Source organism: Prionailurus viverrinus, chromosome A1, assembly GCF_022837055.1.
Source record: "Prionailurus viverrinus isolate Anna chromosome A1, UM_Priviv_1.0, whole genome shotgun sequence".
Taxonomy (NCBI): Eukaryota; Metazoa; Chordata; class Mammalia; order Carnivora; family Felidae; genus Prionailurus; species Prionailurus viverrinus.
The window spans coordinates 124930334-124952942 of record NC_062561.1 but is presented as its reverse complement, the minus strand read 5'-3'; the positions used below and the strand labels follow the sequence as shown (position 1 = coordinate 124952942).

At 35.1% G+C, this 22609-nt stretch overlaps 1 protein-coding gene across 5 annotated transcripts in view; it reads left to right on the top strand.

The window, feature by feature from the left end:
* IL6ST (interleukin 6 cytokine family signal transducer) overlaps nucleotides 1–20421 on the top strand; it is a 56064-nt gene extending 35643 nt beyond the window's left edge. For 4 of the 5 annotated variants that reach the window (XM_047840365.1, XM_047840450.1, XM_047840284.1 and 1 more), the window contains 10 exons: nucleotides 300–459; nucleotides 3228–3310; nucleotides 3964–4174; nucleotides 4710–4892; nucleotides 7458–7559; nucleotides 7742–7888; nucleotides 8203–8343; nucleotides 11184–11280; nucleotides 14747–14828; nucleotides 15480–20421. In XM_047840365.1, coding sequence (XP_047696321.1) covers nucleotides 300–459; nucleotides 3228–3310; nucleotides 3964–4174; nucleotides 4710–4892; nucleotides 7458–7559; nucleotides 7742–7888; nucleotides 8203–8343; nucleotides 11184–11280; nucleotides 14747–14828; nucleotides 15480–16217 — 1944 coding nt within the window. In that variant the 3' untranslated portion in view covers nucleotides 16218–20421. Of the gene's footprint in view, nucleotides 1–299; nucleotides 460–3227; nucleotides 3311–3963; nucleotides 4175–4709; nucleotides 4893–7457; nucleotides 7560–7741; nucleotides 7889–8202; nucleotides 8344–11183; nucleotides 11281–14746; nucleotides 14829–15479 lie in introns of those variants that run through there. The other variant, XM_047840544.1, reaches the window with a different exon arrangement.
* The last annotated feature ends 2188 nt before the right edge of the window (nucleotides 20422–22609 follow it).

Below are 22609 nucleotides of genomic sequence, written 5' to 3'. Positions count from 1 at the left end.
GAAAGTCTAATTGGAATACGCCATCTCTTTCCTGCTGAGACCCTATGTGTTACAGGCTTCATGGAAGGAAGATACAAAAATCAAGAAAAGGAAGGAAGGATTAATAATAGATAGTTCCATACTTCCCAAATCTGTTAACTTACTGACTCTGACTGCTTTTTGACTTGCATTTATTTCTTTCCAGCATTTGTTTGTTAGTTCTCTTTTATTAAATCAATTTCTAAGATCTTAATGGAATTTAGGACACTTATAATAAATTCCATGGGGTTTTTTTGTTGGTTGGTTTGCTTTGATTTCAGATTCCTCCTGAAGATACAGCATCCAGTAGAACTTCTTTCACTGTCCAGGACCTTAAGCCTTTCACAGAATATGTGTTTAGAATTCGTTGTATGAAGGAAGATGGTAAAGGATTCTGGAGTGACTGGAGTGAAGAAGCCAGTGGGATCACATATGAAGACAGTAAGTAATTAAGATCCATGAAGAAGTAAAGGTTTGGAATTATGGCTATGACTTGTGTCAGGTCTTAATAGTATAAACCTCATTGCTTCTTACTTTGTGATCATTCTGTTCAAACTTATATTTTACACTTTTATTTTTAAGGACATAAAGATATAAAATGTGCATTATTGATTGTATAACTCTATTTGATTACTAATGAAAGAAGATTACCATGGAATTTTTTTTAGATACCTTGAGAAAACCATTGACATAACAGTTAAATCCAAAACATTTTATTAAAAGGGAATGTTTCACAGTATCCCTAACTAGAGAATCATATCCTGAGTCATTAAAATAACGTTAACAAAATATACCATAGACTCTCACCATCAGAAATATATTTGTACTATATTTTTATTCATTTTTTTCCCTCCCATCACTTAATAAGCCCCTAGAAAAGGATCCTAAAGTTTAGGTTGGTTAGTTTATTATCATTTTCCCTTTTTCCTCTCCACGATCATATAGGGCATATAGTGCACAATCCAAAAGTTATAAAAGGGTGTATGTTAAAAGGTAAGATCCCCTCCCCAAAACACCTAACATTACTTATTTATTGTATAGCAATCAAGAAGTAGTCCTGCGGCATAGAGATTTTTCTTTCTGAACATTTTTCATTCTAGTTTCACCCTTTAGATGTCAATAGCAACAACTATGGCTTTAAAACCTTCTGTACCACCTATATCCCTTCACTTCCAGCTCTAGTAGCAGTTTAGATAGGTGAAGTGACAATCTCAAAAGGCAGAATAGTAAACTACCCCTCTCCACTAAGAATTTTCTCTTATTCTCATAAATGACATGAAAGAAAGCAATCCTGCTGTTGCTGAATTGGGTCCTGAGTTGGGTCCTCAACCAGATTCCTTTGTCTTGGCTGGGAATTCCTTTTTTTTTTTTTTTTTAATTTAAGTTTATTTATTTATTTAGAGAGAGACAGAGACAGCGCAAGTGGGGGAGAGGCAGAGAGAGAATCCCAAGCAGACTCCACACTGTCAGCACAGAGCCCAATGTGGGGCCCGAACTCACAAAACCGTGAGATCATTACCTGAGCCGAAACCGAGAGTCAGATACTTAACCAACTGAGCCACCCAGGTGCCCCCAGGAATTCTTAAACTGGCATCATAGAGGTCTTGAAAACTGGTTGGGTCAGTTTGGGGGACAGGGGTTGCTGAACTACTTTAAAATGTGGACAAAATATTGTAGTTAGTGCCTGTGTGCATTTTCTGGGGAGATGGTACATAACCTTTGTCAAATCAAACAGATACCCAGAAAATTATGAGCCATTTAGATAAGCATTTCTTCAACTTAATGAATGATGCCTCCAGGTTCTTTTCATGTTAGGAAATCTTTCTGGCCTATAACATTTTTTTTTATAATTTCTTGTATACTGATGCGTATGTACCTATTTGAACCCCTTATACTGGCAGTCTTTTCCCCAGCCTCCCTTGTCTGTCTTTCCTCTTTGTTTTGTCCTCTGTAATTACCTCTTTATAATGAGCACATCACAGTTTAGATGTTACTCAGATCCTTTTTTGAAAAATCAGTTGATCCTATAGGAATTTTGAAAACCTAATTACTGGCATTTGATATTTGGTTTTATAAGTTTATTTATTTATTTTGAGGTAGAGCACACACATGCACATATAAGCAGGGGAGGGGTAGTGAGAGAGGGAGGGAGAGAATCCCTAGCAGCCTCCGTACTGTCAGCACAGAGCCAGACGTTGGACTTGATCTCATGAACCCGTGAGATCATGACCTGAGCCGAAACCAAGAATCAGGTGCTCAAATGACTGAGACACCCACGCGCCCTGATCCTGTAAAGTGCTTTTTCCTTTTTCACATGTTTGGTGATTATCACAAAAGTACTATGAATTCATTTTTATTATACCCTGTTAACAGTCATCCCACCGAAAGATAATAAACTTAGCCCATATTTATTCAATTTATTATTTTTTGTATTCTCATATATGTACATTTAGGGTTTTTTTTTTTTTCTTAATGTGTATTTATTTTTGAGAGAGAGAGAGAGAGAGGGAGAGAATGTGATTGGTGGGGGGAGGGTGCAGAGAGGGAGACAAAGAATCCAAAGACTTGTGCTGTCTATGAAAAGCCCAGCATGAGGCTTAAACCCATGACCTGAGTCGAAGTCAGAGTCTCAACCGACTGAGGCACCCAGGTGCCCCACATTTAGGGGTTTTAAGTGTATATTTAAATACGGTTTTTCGGTTTAATTTTTAGCAGTAAGAAATGGTGATGCATTTTTGGTATACGTTAGGATATATTTGTAGCTTTACAATTTTAACATAAAAAAAGCATTCTAATCTATATCATCAAGCTATCTTCCTCTATAAAGGAAGACCCAGGCATGGTGTGCTGCAATGGGAAAAATGCTAGTTTAGGGGTTCCTGGGTGGAGCTGTCGGTTGAGCTTCTGACTCTTGATTTCAGCTCAGGTTGTGATCTCACGGTTCATGGGTTCAAGCCCTGCATCCGGCTCCATGCTAACCACACAGGACCAGCTTGGGATTTTCTCTCCCACTCTCTCTGCCCCTCCCCCATTCTCCCTTTGTCTCTCTTCTCTCTCTCAAAATACATAAACATGTAAAAAAAGATACATCATGTGATTGAATGGCAAGAATAAGAACAAAGTAAGAGAATAAGAGAATAATTTCCAGGATTATATTTTACTGCTATGATAAAAACTTTTATTTTAAAAAGTTTATATCATTTCTTTAGGACCATCCAAGGCACCAAGTTTCTGGTATAAGATAGAGCCATCCCATACTCACGGCTATAGATCTGTGCAACTCATATGGAAGGTAAAGAAAAAAAAATGCATGTTTATATTCTTTTATTGCTTACATAGTACATTTTTATGGCATTATGAGTGTAGTTTTTTTAACTTACATTTTTTTTCATCTTAATATCAGCAAAGCGTTTAATAGAAACAGAGTTTTATATATACTACATAAAAGGATCATGAACTGCAGTTCACAGATACTTCACAGTTCTATGAAAGTTTGTAAGAAGGATCCTGTCTGTCCTTGAACTTTCCTGAGTGCCTCATAGAAAATAGTTAATAAAGGTTTTGGGTAATCAAACTGTATGCCAATAATAGGAATTACACACTGACTGTCAAGTCCATAAGTGTTAAGGTGTACCATACTAAGAAATGGTAGAGAGAAAAGTACTCCAGCATAAGATGATTTAGGGCCAGATAGTCACAGTGCACAATAGTTTACAGAACTAAAAGCTAACAGAATGGTGCTACTTTACTTTCCCTGTTAGTCAAAGTCATGTGTTTACTGTTCATTCACTATATAGTAGTTTTACTTAAGGTTGTGAGTTGCAAATGAGGTTGCCAGTGCCTTTCAGTTAAACATGGAGGTTTGACGTAACAGCAGAATTTGTGAACATGAAAAAAAATGATTAAAGATTTGTTAAATACATTTTTAAAATTATTTTATTATAGACATTGCCTCCTTTTGAAGCCAATGGAAAAATTTTGGATTATGAAGTGACTCTCATAAGATGGAAATCACGTTTACAGAATTATACAGTGAATGACACAAAATGGACAGTAAACCTCACAAATGATCGTTACATAGCAACTCTGACAGCAAGAAATCTGGTTGGCAAATCAGATGCAGCTGTTTTAACTATCCCTGCCTATAACTTTCAAGGTTTGTATCTGTGAGATGGGAAAAGTGGTTCATAATACATATTCATAATACATATTCTAATACCTAATACATAATTATTCTGAGACTGCCTCTTCAGTATCGATTATAATAGTTTTAGAAATCAGTCAGCAATGAAATAATTCATTCCATTATCATGTGGCTCACTTAAACTTTGAAGTAAACTACTTATTTATTTACTCATTTTCTAATTATCTCGTTTTCTTAAATATTATTTAAAAGCTTTGGGAGCCATATATGAATATGACTTAAATATATTGTTTATGGCTTTCAAAGAAGAAAATATTTCCATTTACATACACAAAACATTTGAAGAATTTGGGGAAAGGAAGAATTTTAGTTTCAAAATAAATTTACTGTCTATTTGTAAATTATAATAAAGTGTTTTTGTTAATGGAAATACATATTAATATTATATGCTACAAAAACTGATAGCAAGTTTGGAAATGTAAAACATCAAAATTTGAAATTTTTTAATGTTCATTTATCACACCAGTTTTCAAATTTTGTTTTAAAGCTACTCGCCCAGTCACGGATCTTAAAGCATTTCCCAAAGATAATATGCTTTGGGTAGAATGGACTGCTCCAAATGAATCTGTAAACAAGTATATACTTGAATGGTGTGTATTATCAGATAAATCGCCGTGCATCCCAGACTGGCAACAAGAAGATGGCACTGTACACCGCACCTTTCTAAGAGGTATTCCTAGCTAGAAAAAACTTAAGTTGAAATCCTTTGTGTAACTCTTCAGACAGATTTTTCTTTTACATATTTTTGTCTGTTTTACAGATATTGTGGTCTATTGAAGAGTTTCAGTTTATGATAGTTAAAAGTTACATATAGTTTTCTCGATGTGTGACTCTCATCAAGTCACATTTAATCTCACTGAATGAACTACAGGATCTGTTTATGGACAAAGCAGAGTTAATAGTATCTTCTGTTTATGGTTCAGTGTTTTGATCATCAAAGGAGCACTAACAAAACTGTAAAGTAAAAGACAAATCTAAGATAATCTGATCGCTGCTGGTAATTAGTTGAATGGTTCTTTACCTGATTTAACTTCCTCATCCTTCAGTGAGAAGATATTTTCCTATAGCATATGAATGACTTGTTAACCTCTTTAAAGTTGTTGAATAGGGGAAGCAGAACTAGAATTCAGATTTCCTTACATCTTTTAACTGGAAGTTCTAATGATACCGTAGAGCTCCAAAGTGGTAGATTGCTCTGCATTTTAAGGTACAACTTTTTATGTGGCTTTGAAGAGAACTTTAAAGACAAAACACTCAGCTTTAATGTGTTTTATTTAGTAAAGAAGGATAACCGTTAGAATTCAATTATGAATAATATGATTGCTGAAAGAAAAGCTCTAAGCAAAGACATATCTGCCATAAAATTTTGTGAGCTTTATTTATGAAATAGGCTGTTTGGCCCTCATTAACCTATCATTTAAAAAAACAATAGGGGCACTTGGGTGGCTCGCTCAGTTAAACGTCTGACTCATGGTTTCAGCTCAGGTCATGATCTCACTGTTTCCTGAGTTTGAGCCCTGCATTGGGCTCTGTGCTGACAATGCAGAGCCTGCTTGGAATTCTTTCTCTCCCTCTCTATGCCCCTCCGACCTCACGCTGTTTTCTTTCTCTCTCAAAAATACATAAATAAACTTAAAAAAAAAAGTTTTAATAAATTTGGTTGTCTAGTCTGCTAGCCTTATCAAATTAAAAGAAAGGTGGAGCTAGAGAGAAGACACGTTGGTAGTAACTGGACAATAGAAATGTTTTTAATAAAGCCTCGCATAATCTCTAGAGACCTTCAGGTTGCACAGGTAGATCCAGTGGCTCAGTAGTCCTGATAACATCACTGTATTACAACAGAGTCTAAAAATTCTTTATCTTCTTGATAATATTGAGTCATCAAGAAAAAGTAAAATTATTCTGTTTAAGAAAGCAAAGGAGCTGTCGTATATAACTTTGTGAATTAAGTTAAGGAAATAAAAGTTCTTGTTGAAAGTATAAACTTTGGTATAACAAATACCTTATTTTCTGTTGTGGGCAGATAAAGTGGCTGTATAAAAAAGATTTAATATGGAGAGATTATAAATAAAAGAGGTATTCAAGATGGCTTTTTAATATTACTTTCTTAGCCTAAATGTCCATCAACTGATGAATAGATAAAGAAATCGTGGTTTATATACACAATGGAGTGCTATGTGGCAATGCGAAAGAATGAAATATGGCCCTTTATAGCAACGTGGATGGAACTGGAGAGTGTGATGCTAAGTGGAATAAGCCATACAGAGAAAGACAGATACCATATGTTTTCACTCTTATGTGGATCCTGAGAAACTTAACAGAAACCCATGGGGGAGGGGAAGGAAAAAAAAAAAAAAAAAGAGGTTAGAGTGGGAGAGAGAGCCAAAGCATAAGAGACTCTTAAAAACTGAGAACAAACTGAGGGTTGATGGGGGGTGGGAGCGAGGGGAGGGTAGGTGATGGGTATCGAAGAGGGCATCTTTTGGGATGAGCACTGAGTGTTGTATGGAAACCAATTTGACAATAAATTTCATATAGTAAATAAAAAAAAATAATATTACTTTCTGGGGGAAATGGCACTAATTCTTTTTTCCCCTGGTTTGACAAACCAGGGCCATTAATGCTTTCCCTGGCTCTTATAAATGGGTCATTAGGCAGTTCTCAGAGAATTAGTTAAGATGTACAATGTCAAACTATAAGACCAATGATAATTTGAGATCAGAGTTTTATAAGTCCTGAATATAAATATAATAAGTACTTTTACTAACAATATATTTTTTAATCTACTGTATTGGCAATAAAAGTAAGCTTTTACTGGGGCGCCTGGGTGGCGCAGTCGGTTAAGCGTCCGACTTCAGCCAGGTCACGATCTCGCGGTCCGGGAGTTCGAGCCCCGCATTGGGCTCTGGGCTGACGGCTCAGAGCCTGGAGCCTGTTTCCGATTCTGTGTCTCCCTCTCTCTCTGCCCCTCCCCCGTTCATGCTCTGTCTCTTTCTGTCTCAAAAATAAATAAACAGTAAAAAAAAATTAAAAAAGTAAGCTTTTACTTTAATGAAAAGCTTTATTCAATTAAGCTTGAATCCAGTACACAAAAGGCAATGCTTGCTTAAAAAGCTGTAGTTTTAAAAGAAAAGAAAGTTCAATAGTCATGAAATTTATAATGTAAAGTTAATAATGGAATGTAGACTTTTTTGTTATGTGGGGAAAAATGCTTACTCTCCCATTATTTCTTTAGGGAACCTAGCAGAGAGCAAATGTTATTTGATAACAGTTACTCCAGTATATACTGATGGACCAGGAAGCCCTGAGTCTATAAAGGCATACCTTAAACAAGCTCGTAAGTCCAAATTCATTTTCTTTGAAATATGTTGAGTTTTGTATTAACAAAGACATTTTTTTCTTTGTAAAATAAGGGTATGTCTCATAATGTTCAAATAATATAATTAAATTTTAGTAAATCCTAATGACTTACTAAATCATAGTAATTTTTAGTTATCAAATACTTTTATTCTGTTTTAGCACCTTCCAAAGGACCTACTGTTCGGACGAAAAAAGTGGGGAAAAATGAAGCTGTCTTAGAGTGGGACCAACTTCCTGTTGATGTTCAGAACGGATTTATCCGAAATTATACTATATTTTATAGAACCATCATTGGAAATGAAACTGGTAATAAATTCTATCAGTTATTAAGAATCATTGGTTTTTTTCTTAAGCTTTTAAATGTTGTCTCACCTTTTTATGTTATACATCTTAAGTGTAGTATATTATTCTCAGAAAAGAGACACCTGAGAATATGCCTATTAAAAAAATACTGTGGAAAAAAAAATACTGTGTTGTGCTTATAGAAGAATATTCTGGCAGAGATAAGAAAATTATTTTCTGGAAAATATGTTCCTTTTTAATACTTTTACAGTGTCAAAAGCCAAATCAAGCAGAAACATTGAGTAGTTAAATAAAGCAGACTTATTTTTTTCTTCCAGCTGTGAATGTGGATTCCTCCCACACAGAATATACACTGTCCTCTTTGACCAGTGACACCTTGTACATGGTACGAATGGCAGCATATACAGACGAAGGTGGAAAGGATGGCCCAGAATTCACTTTTACTACACCGAAGTTTGGTAAGAAATAATGACATTTGCTCTTTTCTTCTTCTTTTTTTTAATCAGACTAAATATGGACTTAGTTAATAAGCTAAAATTTTGTTAAAAGTGCATCTTTGGATCCATAGAAATGAATTGTTGGTATTGTATTGTTTATCTGATTTGGATTGTTTCTTTAAACTATCAAAACTCAGCTCTGTTATTAACTGCTTCTGACTGATTTCGTCTGTACTCTATAAATGCCAAAAGAATTTGTGTATCTTTCTAAATGGGTTCATCTTTTCACTGGCAAAAGTCAAATGTGGTCTCTTACCTTCTTGTCTTACTCCTTCTTTTGTAGGCAGGTTATTGGAAAGACTAGTTCACCTTCTTGAGCTCCACTTCCCTTCCTCCAGCTTAGTCTTTAACCCACTGAAATCAGGCTTCCAACCCACCAATCCACTGAAACCTCCCTAATGTCACTCAGGGAAGGCCTTTTAGTTATCATATCCAGTACATGCTTTTTAGTCTCCTTATTTTTATACTTCTCAGCATTTGACTCAGCTTCTCCATCCTTGAAACTGCCTCTTCCTTTGGTTCTTCTCATGTGTGTGTGTGTGTGTGTGTGTATAATAACACTCTCCTGAGTCTTCTCCCTTTCTCATACTTCCTTCTTGATCTCTTTTTCTTTTTTCACTTTTTTAAAAGATGGTCTGTATTTTCCATATCACTCTTCTCAGCCCTGTATTTTATCTGCCTATTTAAACTCTCTGTCCATGACTTCAGTCATGCTCTTTCCCAAATACATTTCTCTTTGTTCCCTGCCACAGCCATCCAACTCTTTGCCAAACCCACAAATTTAGATAAGGATGTGATAAATTTTTTGTTTTCATGAGTCTTTTTTGCTTACATGAGCCAAGTGTAAAATCCTATTGATCATGCCTTCTAATTACTGCTTTTGCATGCCCTTTTGTAATCTCTTTCTTTGGTCATATGCTTCTCATTATTTTCTCCATCTTTTCCCAGTGTGTAGCCCTACATTAAGTCCTCACTTTTTCTAGTTCCTCTAACCTCCCTAAAGCATTCTTAAGCTGCATTCTTTCTTGTTCTTCTTACATTTTGAATCATAATAGAAATTACCTTATTTTGTCATTTATTTGTAACCCCCACCCCCAGTTACCAACATAGTGAATGCTAAATAGTAAGCTATATTCCTTGTTATTGAATGATGGGTGAATGAGAAAATGAATGAGTGACTACCTAAAATAGATAATAAAAGATCCTGAACTTTGCTGTGATTGCCAAAAATGAATATAGTTTTTGGAATAAGATTTTGTGGTGACATGTTAGTAAAATAAATATCTAACAAGTAATACTTGAAATTGATCTTTAGAAAAAAATAAACCTTTAAAATATTCAACTAATGAAAGTGATATTCATTATAAGAGTAGATTGTGTACTATATAGGCCTTTAGACTATACACTACAGAGCAGAAGAAAAACCACTCCTAATTCCTCATCCAGAATAATCTCTTAACATATTTGTATATCCTTCTATTATTTTCTATACATACATTTTTCCCCCCAAATTAGATCATACTTGTTAGGATTACTTAATTATCTGCTTTTTTCACTGATCTGTTTACTGTTTTATGGACATATTATGGCTTCTTCATATGACATGGGCCTTGCTCCCAAAGGACTTTATTTGAAGAAATACAACATAAGTAATTAAATGGAAAGGCATTTGGGCCATGTAGACAGTAAATAGAGTAGGAATTTAAAGATAATTTATAGGGGGGAATTTCATCTTCATAGATTATATAGAGGAGTCAGTACTTGAGTCCCCAAAAGTTAGGATGTGGATAAAAAGGAAGAAGAAGGCATCCTAGGACAGATAAGCAAAGGCCCAAGACTTGAAAACATAGTAAGTTTGGCAACAGTAATAACAGGGTCTGCCTGAATTTGATTTGGCACCTATATGAAAACCTCAGTGTTGAAGAGTGAATATTTGCCAGCCTCCAGTTTATTTCCGAGCATTGATCTATCTGATTTACTGATTTCTATTAGGCTTTGTAGAATATAAAGTTACTTGTAAAGGGATATATGTGGTGCAAAGATTAGACTGAGTAAATAGTATATGACTGCAGTATTACTTTTATAAATTTTTCCCATAAAAGACTACTTCTACTTATAAGGAGGCTGGAGGAGTTAAGTAGAGACAGCCATAAGTAAATCATTAAAAAATATCTCCAATATAAACTGTCCAATTAGTGATTCATTTGCTCAAGTAAGCCCTCTTTTAAATGCAGGTTGGGAATTATCTAGAAATCTTAGGCTTGTTGATTTTAGGTGATAATATTCCTATTTCTGCCACTCCTTGTACTTAAGATTCTTAGCTGTATACCAGATATGCTATCTTTTTGAAAATCTATTAAAAATTTTGCTTGAACCTTTTATTTTTATTCCTTATACAGGATTCCATATTTCCACTTGTGCCCAGCACTCACAGATCGCAAAGATAAGCATTTGTTAAGATTCTGCTGGGTGCAGATCATAAATGTAATAAATGGTTAGGTTTGAAATTTCTAACTTATTGGATAGATTATCTGTCCAGAAAACTGAACTAGTCATTTTATTCCCCTAACCAACATAGAGTTTATGCTTTCTCTGTGGCCAGGTTACTGTGTCAGGTATAAGCAGCTAGGATATGATTTACCAAGGGGCTCAGGGGTGGCAGAAAACAATCTTTAAGTTTGAAAAGGCTATAAAAATGGGATGGTATTTCATCTTTTCAACAGCCATTTGGTTGGGAAGTTTCATTATTTCTCTTAGCACATAAGTTGACATTTATTTTACTTCTTACCCCTGATTTTTAGCTCAAGGAGAAATTGAAGCCATAGTTGTTCCTGTTTGCCTAGCATTTTTATTGACAACTCTTTTGGGAGTATTGTTCTGCTTTAATAAGCGAGACCTGTAAGTACCCCTATTTGCGTTTTTGCAGTTCTTCCCTCCAGGTTTATTGAGCTATAATTTACATGCAGTGACATTCATTCATTTTAAGTGTATGGTTTGATGAATTTTAATAGCTGCATACAGATATATAACTACCACCACACTCAAGTTAGATACTATTTCTATTACCCTAAAAAGTTTCCTCATTCTATTTTATCGTCTCTCCTCTCCCTCAACCCCTGGCCCCAAGGTAATCACTGATATGCTTTCTGTGACTGTAGTTTTGCCTTTTCTGAGATTTCATATAAATCGATAATATGTAGTCTTTTTATAGGATGTCTTTCATTTAGCATGTTTTTGAGACTCATCCATGTTGTATATATACTAATATTTTTCTATCTATTGAATAGTAGTCTGCAGTGTAGATACATCAAAATTTGTTCATCTGTTATGGAAATTCAGGTTGTGTCTTTAATTTGGGGCTATTATGAATAATGTTGCCATGAACATTCATCTACAGATCTTTGTGTAGGTATATGTTATCATTTATCTTCTGTAAGTACATACCTAGTATTGGTATTGCTGGGTAACATAGGAAGCACATATATAACTTCATAAGAAACTGTTTTTCAAAGCAGGTGTACCATCATGTATTCTCCCCAGCACCGTGAGAGTTCCAGTTGTTACATGGCACTGTTACTTGGCACTGTCAGGGTTTTTATTTTAGCCCCTTGTTATCAGGGTGTAATTTTATCTCACTGTGGTTTTAATTTCTATTTCCCTAGTAAATAGTAATGGATCCTTCCATGTGTCATTTATCTATATTCTTTTGTGATAGATGTTCTGAAATCTTTTGCCCATTTTTAAATTGAGTTGTTTGCTGTAATATTGAGCTGTAAGAGTTCTTTATATATTCTAGTGACAAAATTTTTGTCAAATATGTTGTGGAAAGTCTGGTCTTGTGGCTTTGGCTTCTCGTTTTCTTCACTGTGACTTTACAAAATGCACGTTTTTAATTTTGATGAGGTGCATGTTATCAGTTTGTGATTCTTGCCTAAGTCATTGTCACAATTGTGTTCTCCTTTATTTTCCTCTGTAACTTAATCATTTTAGCTCTATGTCTATGATCTATTCAGAATTAATTTTTGTGCATGGTGTGAGGTCAGGGAATTTTTTTTTCCATAGATAACTAGTTGTTCAAGCATTATTTACTGAAAATACTTTTTTTCCCATTGTATTGCCTAGATATCTTTGTCAAAATCAATTGTCCATGTAAGTCTGGATTTATTTGTGGACTCTCAATTCTGTTCTATATGTCTATTCGTGCCAGTACCACACAGTCTTGATTTTTATAGCTCTGTAAGTTTTGAGAGCAGTTAGAATTCTTTTAATAAGTTGTTTTTCAAAATTATTTTGACTAGGTTATTTGGTAAGCTGATATTATTTATATGAAAAGAAAAGTCTTTTTTAAAAAACTGAGTACAGTGCTAATTGAGATTTTATCGACTCAATAAAATTAGGGCAAAAAATACAATCGGAACATGAGTTCACAACATTTATGTCACATGGGTCAGTCCATGAACATGTTAATCTCTTTTGTTTTTAAGTTTATTTATTTATTTTGAGGGGGGAAGGGGCTGAAAGAGGGAGAGAGAGAATCTTAAGCAGGCTCCATCCTGTCAGCATGGAGCCCTGTGTAGGGCTCAAACTCACAACTCCGAGATCATGACCTGAGCTGAAATCAAAAGTCAGATGATGCTTAACCAGCTGAGCCACCCAGTCACCCTTGTTAATTTCTCTTTGTCTAGGTTTTCTTTTTCTTTTGCACTGTTATATGGTTTTCAGTGGGTAGGCCTTGTACTATGTTAAATTTATTCCTAAATGTTTTTTATACAACTGTAAATGGCATTTTTAGAAATTTTTATTTTCTAATTGTTCATTGCTAGAAAAAGAAATGCAATTAATTTTGTTTCAATATAATGACCTTGTATACTAAGACCTTGGTAAGTTCATTTACTCTAGTACCTTTTTGGGTCCCTAAACATTTTCCATATACATAGTCATACTGCTTAGTAAAGATGGTTATTCTGATGTTTATCCTTTCAGTTATTTTTCTTACTATACTGGTTAAGTAGTAACTTTGCATTATTCCCAATTTTAAGGGAGAAAGCATTCAGTCTCTGACCATTGCATGTGATGTTGATTTTAAGTTGAGGAAGTTCTCTTATATTTTTTTCCTGAGAGTTTTTGTCATGATTGGGTCAATTTTGTCAGATGCTTTTTTGTCATCTGTTGAGATGATCATATGATTTTTCTCTTTCCTACATGTATATGGTGAATTTTATTCATTGGTTTCTTTCCACATGTTAAACTGTCCTTGCATTTCTTAGACTGGATTCAGTATGTTAATTTTTGCATTTATCCTTCATGAGTGATATTGGTTCTTTTTGGTGGTGTGTTCATTTACTTTTGAAATCAAGGGGATACTGATTACCTCATAAAATGAACGGTCTCCTCAAATTAATGGGGACACCTTACCTTCTCTATTTTCTAGGAGAGTTTATATAGTATTCATAGTATTTCTGTTGAAGTGTTTGCTAGAATTCACAAAGCCAGTTTGAGCCTGAGATTTTCTTTGTGGGAAGAATGTTAATTTAAAAATTCAGTTTCTTGCGGTGCCTGGGTGGCTTAGTCAGTTAAGCTTCTGACTTTGGCTTAGGTCGTGATCTCAAGGCTCGTGGGTTTAAGCCCCTCCCTCATCGGGCTCTGTGCTGATAGCTGAGAGCCTGGAGACTGTTTCAGATTCTGTGGCTCCCTCTCTCTGCCGCTACCCTGCTCTCTCTCGCTCGCTCTCTCTCTCTCTCTCAAAAATAAACATTAAAAAAATTTTAACTCAAGTTCTTTATGTAAAACAACTGAAATTTTTTTAAGTCTCTTTCATGGAATTCATCCATTAGTTGGTCTTTTGTTTAGGTTGTTAACTTCATTATTTTTTACATTACACGTAGATTTTATAGTTGTTTGCACAGGAGAGTCAGTCTGTTAGGATCTTATTACTCCGTTTTGTTTTTGTATTTGAACTTACTCTCGAGATGACTCACTTCCTGTATACTTATACACACTTAGGGACCTCTAACTTTGGACTAGGAACTCTACTGAGGTAAATATTCTTGTGAAAAAATCAAATTTATCATATTTTACCTGGTGGCTATGTGAAAATGTGTTATGTGGTTTTAGTTGGAAATTGAATGTATTTGCTTCTTTTGTTGTTGGGAGGGGGGTGTACTTTAAGGTTTTGTGACTTTATTCCACTTTTTGATTGGTTTCTATTGTAGAATTTTATTTCAGTTTTTTAAATTGAATGCTGATTACTAGCCTTATTAGTAGTTTTTCATTATGACTAGATTAAGCTCATGTTTGGAATTAGGGACTGTTCATTATTTATTACATGTGGTTCCACAGATACTTTATTTCTTTTTCTCTCCAGAATTAAAAAACATATCTGGCCTAATGTTCCAGATCCTTCAAAGAGTCATATTGCCCAGTGGTCACCTCATACACCTCCTAGGGTAAGATAAAGTGTTTCTGACTTGTTTATACATGGACATTTCAGGGTATTTTTATAGAGTTGAACCAAATGATAAGACCAAATTGAAAAGTAAATGATAAAATATTATCATAGCATATTCTTATATTCCTTATTCTATTCAGTAAACATGAAAAATACTTCATTGAAATTGCAAATTGAAAACTTAATATGTAAATACTCCTATATGGTAAATGTTGTAAGGCAAGCATTTTGTATTGGATATTAAAATCAAATTTAACAGTCTACCAGTTTCATACTGTTGCAGTGATTTCTAGAAACCTAGACTAAATTCTTTGAACTTTTCATGTTTTCTACTTTTTAGTCAATCCTCAACTCTGTAGTCTAGTAATGAAATACTGTATATACACCAGTAGCTTATCAAAATTTAACAGTTGATTGGGAATTCTGAGGAAGTCCACTCTGATTCATACTTCTTAGAATCATTTCACAGTATCTGTAGTTGAGCTAGTTGACAGTGCTTAGTGATACAGATTATGTCCGCACCAAATTACTGAGAAGTTTCAGAGATGCATTTCTCTGTGGCTTTAACTAGAATTTGCCATATATATTTCATAGTTTCTAAATGAACCTATGCCATAGGTAATAATAAATTTTTTTCTTTCTTTCTTAGCATAATTTTAATTCAAAAGATCAGATTTACTCAGATGGCAATTTCACTGATGTAAGTGTCGTGGAGATAGAAGCAGCAAATGACAAAAAGCCTTTTCCAGAAGATCTGAAATCACTGGACTTATTCAAGAAGGAAAAAATCAGTACTGAAGGACACAGCAGTGGTATTGGAGGTTCATCGTGCATGTCCTCCTCTAGGCCAAGCATTTCTAGCAGTGATGAAAATGAGTCTGCCCAGAACACTTCAGGCACCGTCCAGTATTCCACAGTGGTGCACAGTGGCTACAGACACCAGGTTCCATCGGTCCAAGTCTTCTCAAGATCCGAGTCCACCCAGCCCTTGTTAGATTCTGAAGAGCGGCCAGAAGATCTACAGCTGGTAGATAACACAGATAGCAGTGTTGGCAATTTGCCCAGGCAACAGTATTTCAAACAAAACTGCAGTCAACGTGAAACCAGTCCAGATATTTCACATTTTGAAAGGTCAAAGCAAGTTTCGTCAGTCAATGAAGAAGATTTTGTTAGACTCAAACAGCAGATTTCAGATATTTCACAGTCCTGTGGATCTGGGCAAATGAAAATGTTTCAAGAAATTTCTGTAGCAGATGCTTTTGGTCTACATACTGAGGGACAGGTAGAGAGATTTGAAACAGTTGGGATGGAGGCTGCAGTTGATGAAGGAATGTCTAAAAGCTACTTACCACAAACTGTCAGACGAGGTGGCTACATGCCTCAGTGAAAGACTGGTTCCTGTTAAAACTTCACCAGTACCTGTAAACTAAAGCTAACTTTAACTGTTATTTCAGAGAAAAATAATCTTCACTCACTGAAGATGATCATTTGCCCTTAAGGACAACAGTAAACTGTCCTCCCACATGGGCTGTTTCCCTTCCAGAATATCTGGGATTCTACTTTCAAGCACTACATAAACTGACTTCATCCTCTGAATAGCTGAATGATTTTGTGCTGTTTCAGGATGTTTGCACTGAAGAAAAACAGAAAGCTTGTCTGAAATTTATAAAGTAAAATTTTCTGTAGCTAGACAACAGATGGTCTTTAAATAATAAGCAGTGATGTATTTAGCACAGCTCTACTGATTTTAATGAGAATAGTCACCAAATAAAGTGGATGAGATGGACTTAAGATAACAAATTAGATGAGCAAGGTCTAGACCCTCTACTTTAGCTGACAGCGTAAGGAGAGTATTAGGTAGCATAACTGTATGAACCCAGTTTTTGTTGTCTGACCAAAAGCAAAAAAAAACAGTGGGTTGAATTACAATCTTACCAACATGAAATATTAGACATTCTCTTCTGTTGGTGTAATGATGCCAGCTACTAGATAAATGGAATTCTAGAGTTTTAATTTTGCAGATTAAAAAATATATTTTTGAACATTTATATCATAAGTAACTAAATTTTCAAAAATTTGCTTTATGTTGTTATTCACAATCTGTTTGAAGATCCGTTTCACAAATTCAGCAGTTAAGAGTGCCCAGTTAAAAAACTAGCAATGAATGCCAAAGTAGCTTAACCATTTTAAAAATTCTTTGCCATTTATAGACTCGCCATTTTTCTGTATATATAAACATTGACCCTTTTTGTTAAAACTTTAGAGAATTTGGTTGATGAAGCACTTTATACAATATATCTTCAACTTAAAATATGTTTTAATATGCTTTGTTTTTAAGTAGGCCAAGATTGGAAGGTTTTTTTTTCTAGATGTTCGAAGCAAACTGAGAACACATGGGCACTACTTACCAAAATAAAACCCTATCCAAAAATGTACATATTGATGTTAGTTAATATCACAGGGAACACCCTGTTGTGGAGGCACTTAATGATGAGATAGTATTTTAACACCTGCTAGGTCTGAGGTAGGTGGAACTTAGTTCCACATTGTGATTTAAAGAGACTTTAAACCTCTTCCCACAAGTTCTCTTCTTCCCAGAGAGAAGTGAGCGAGGGCTCCAGAGTTTAGCACTAACCACACTTTCACATTTATGCCCTACCCTACCCACCACATTTGATAGGAGGCAAGGGCTAAAGACAGGGGCTAAGTGAAAATTTTTGATACGTCATTAGTAGTTGACTAGTGTTATCAAGTAGTTTTGCAGAAAGTATGTTACAGTTTTTTGTCATATTTAAGTCACAAAAACCAGGCCCACTTAAAATGGTTTATAGAGGTTATTCAAGAATAAAAGGCTAAAAGAAGTTGCTCTACATTTACAGTTGAAATCTAATTCTGCTCATTATATATGATTCTGTACATATTAGACTTCCTGTTAACATTTTATACTTTGTATTCTTGCTTGATGTGTTTCAGAGTTCTTTCATACACAGGGTCTTTGTGATACAGGGCAGGTGCAACATGAGATTGGTAGAAAGGATGAGAAGTAGATGAGGAAGACTGGGCACAGAGAAATCTACAGAGAAGTCACACTATAAGATAATGTCACCGCCACCATTTAAGTTGGTCAAAGCCTGATCCAAATCAGGATTAGATTTATCTTGCTAAGAATCTGTCAAGAAGTTTTTATCAGTTATATTTTTCATTTCCTCCAAGTAAGTAGTCATGTTATTGTCATCATGTTCAGCTATAACTTTCCTCATGATAAATAGCAGTGTTACAAAGAATTCGAGTGTGAAGTTTGTACATGGGGAGCACTTAGAATATGCAGACTCCTAATCTAAGGGGGAGGAGAATGAAGTCACTTAAGAAAGAACATTATATAAGCAACCCTATTGGTGGAAAACTTGTATAGAAAATGGTATCTGAGTGAATGCCCCCCAGCTGCAAGAGCACTTTACACATACTAGATTGTTACTATACAGATAATCCAATCAGAAAATGTAGATTGGATTACCAGTATGTGATGTACATCTTTTGCCCAGATAAAGACAAGCATTCATGAAACTTGTTTCAAGTACAAAATTACCTTCCTGAGTCATGTCTTAGGATAATTTGTTTTGAGGCATGTAAATTGTATTTTAGGTAAGCAGAGAAGTGGATCTGGTTTATGTGAAAATTAGTCTATATATAAGCAGTGGATGGGTTACTCAGATGTTTAGTATCCCAAAATTTCCTTTAAAGTAACACTGGCACATCAGAAAAAAAGCTTCTCTGTAGACAAAACTAATACACTGCTTCTGATGCGCTCATACAGGATTAAAAAATAAGCATACATGCCACATGTATTGTTATAATTTGACTATTAGTTACTGGTATGTTGGTACCCTACTTCAAGCCAGCACTGATCAGTCACGGCACTCAAGAACATACTGTGTAAGTAGAAGCAGGGTAAAAAGCAAAACCATTCATATATTCTGTGTTCACATCTACCTAGCTGTTCATTTAATTGCAACTTTACACATGAAGTTACCTGGTCTTCCTAGCTTACTGTGAAGTTAAAGGTTAATGAAGTAGAAATATACTTGTAAAACATTAATTTATGAAAGCTCATCCTTAAAGTAGAACAGCTAAAATAGCTTTGTAAGTAGAAATCAAATTTTTAAAAATGGTTAGTTTCTATCCACATAGTTAACTAATTAAAATCATGACCAATGTAGAAGTAGAATAATCCTGTTGTACAATTCCCTAAAATATTTCTTTTAACTGGCACATATTGACCAAGCATAAATCAAGTGGAGGAGCTCTTCCTCCGTTCTGTTATATTCCACATCATTCTCCTATGTTTGGTTTAAGAACAAATTTTTAAACCATACACTTCTGTTGTTTTGTTGAAATGGGTAAAATTTCAATATAATAAGCTACATAAAAATTTTAAAGTTCAGTTGTTAAAAATTACTGGGATAGCTTTCTGTTGCAGGTCGTGTTCAATTCTACTGCCCAAGATTGCTTTAAAAAAAATTATTGCACTTTTCTATAAAATGAGAATATGGAGCCATAAAATGGCAAGCTATTTATGTTTAACCTAAAATTGGTCATGGTCGGGATGCCTGGCTGGCTCAGAAAAGCATGTGACTCTTGATCTTGGGGTTATAGGTTCAAGCAAGCCCTATGCTGAGAGAAGACATAACTAAAAAAAAAAAAAAAAAAAAAAAAAAAACTTTGAAATCCATGACAATGACCCAATTTTATTTTTAAAAGAAGGTATAAAGTAGCAACTGGTCTTTGACAGAAGTTCCTTTTCAGAATATTTATAAACAGAATTCGGATGCAAGTCAAAACAACTTTCTAGAGCCAAATGTACTGTCTTTTGGATTAATCTTTTTTTTGTATGTGCTACTATTATGCAGTAGTGTGATATTCTACTATACATTTCGTTAAAAAGAAAAAGAAGACCACCTGGGATGAGCTCTTGTGTTGTCCATTTGTTCCTAAATTTTTAAGAGCTTTTTGCCATCAGTAGCTCCTTCAGGTGGGCTAGTTTAACTTCATTACCAAGTGCTTTAAAGTTAATGATAAAAATGCATTGAAGACCATGGAGAGAAATGTTCTACATCTTTTATCCCTTAAAGACCAGTTTTGTCTGAATGGTAACTACATGTTTCAAGTGGTGTAACATGAATACCAAAATGTGATGTCAGATGGTTACTTTAAAGGCAGTTATTTGAAAATCCTTTAGTCTTAACATGTTTATTGAATATACTCTAAATAAGTGTGCAATTTGCTAGTACTACAATACAGTGATTAGCATTAGGTATGTATCCTCTTTATATCTTAGCTATGTCCCTTTTACTTGTAAGTGCAATCCTCTCAAGTTCACTTGCTCTTTTACCCCTACGTAGTCTACCTTCGTGTAGAAGGCTTGTCTAGAAAGAGTAAGTATTTTTACCTCTACGGTGAATTGCATGTGCTAATTGTTACAATAGCTATCGGTCTTATGTTGACATAACTCTAAATGTTATTGTAAACGTTGCCTATGTATCCGCTCTAATCCTTTAAGTAAATTTAAGAAATAAATTCTTGTTTAAATTTTTTTTCTGTGTATGATCACTACAATTGGATGTCATTACACATAATGTTTGAGATACCAGTATTTGTCACTACTGCTCTAGGGTCTTAGTGTAAACTAGATGCCTTCAGAGGGTTCTGTGGCTTTTTAAATGTTCATTTAGCATAATGGAATAGGTTTTAGAAGAAAATTGATACACTGTCTTGGTCTTAGTAACAAAGTATGGACTGAGAGATTGTAAATTTGGAAAACTGGTAAATGAATTTTCCAAGATGAGTTCTGGAATCCCAATATCCTGCCACCTCCCAGTGGTTGTTTTTTGTTTTGTTTTCTATTAGGGTGCCAGGGACCAACCAAGTACAGAGGTAATGTGCCATCTAGTGGCCAGTCTGTAGCCACACTGCTGGAGTCTCATCCTTATTAACAATGAGGCCTGAAGCCAGCAGACATACATCACACTGCCATCCCAAGATTGCTGAGTAGTAGTATGTGAAACTAAGTGAACAGTTCCACTTGGAAGAAAATCTGGACAATTAGATTTGTACATCTTCACCCCTTAACTTCATCCTTTCATGTGTGTACTATAGGTTACAGAAATAATTTCTTGGCTTTGAGCTAAGCGTTCCTTTGTTTAAAATCCTTCATTTGGCTCTACCAGCCTCAGCCTGACTTCTTTGTGGTACCTTTTGTCTTATCCTAATTTATATTATGCATCCAACACATCCTGCTTCCAGAAAGAGTTACCTCAAAGCATTGTTTCCCTAGCCCAGGGGCAGAAAACAACTTTAACTTTTGGTTTAAGCTTTTTTCTCTTTAAAGTTAAAACACGCCTTCCAGTTTCAAAATACAAATCTAAAACTTAGTACAACTATGAATGCACTTTTACATACACATTTAAGTCCTATGCTTTGGCTAGTTAGTCCAAGTAAGCAGAAGAGCAGGATGAAAGCTGAACAGAGGTAGAAAAAGAAGAGAGTGCAGGGAAGCAGAGGGAAGTGCAAGCCACCAAATCCAGGCCCTTGTTCCTGTTGCTGCTTGGAGTCTCAATAGCTTAAAATGGTTCTATGTCCACTGAGGAGAAAAATAGGTCTTTAAATTCAAAGTTCAACATTTATTTTTATAATTATTCTCTCCCAACTGTTACGGATTTTAAACAAATGATGTGGCATAGCTTGGTTTCAGAAATCTGTGGACATTCAAAATCTGATTCTTTTACATTTATCCTTTGTCACTATGGTTATGTCAACATGCCAGAAAGGTCTAACTAGAAGGGTATTATTCCTGAACGTGTTTTCGTGAGAATTCTCTCCCACTTAATGGTATTTCTGTATCCACTTATGCATTTGTATGAAACTGGAATCTTACTGGTATAACATGATGGAATATATAGTAGGAACCCTCACACACAAAAGTAACAGGGGAAAAAAAAAAACTACCTCAGATGAAGTGTCTCTCCCACCGCCTTATCCAGGGCTGTATACAATCCTTCAGAGACAGAGTAGGCAGAGTAACCCAGCCATCAATTTTTCCCCAAGAGACCTACCTTTGGACTCAGACTGGACACCCTTTGCTAGGACAATCTTAATGAATTGTCTGTGCTACAATCAGTAAGTACATTTGAATCCTGTCCGTATAGGAAACTCTTTTCCATGCAGTTTTGGCTAAATTCAGAAGCCTATTGTTCAGTGATAGCTTTTAAATGAATGAATACAAATTTCTCTGGAATTTGGTTCTGTAAGCTTCCACGAAGGGGATCATGTCTTTAAATTAATGGCCTAAAGCAATATTTAAGTAAAAAGGCACTCAAAGGCACTGAGATTCTCACAAGAGAAAACCTAATTCAGCATGAGCATTCAAAGAATGAAAAGGGCAGTCACTCTTTAGTCACTGTGGATTTGGCCCCTTCTTCAATCTAGACTTACAAACACCTAGGCTACCCAGCTGAAATCAGAGCCTAGAAAACGACCCATGAAAAATTCAAACTTCCAAATTTACAATTTTGACTAGAAATCGTTGGCTCCTCATGTTGCTGGGGTGCACATTCCCTGCACACCCAAGACATTTCTCATTACCTACTGTGCCACAGGCTGCTGCGGGCATATAAACTCGATCAAATACATACCATCTATAAAATACTCATTTGGGGTCATTAAATCCTTAAAAACTCTCACAAGGTAAGGAGCACCTGGGTGGCTAAGTGGGTTAAGCATCTG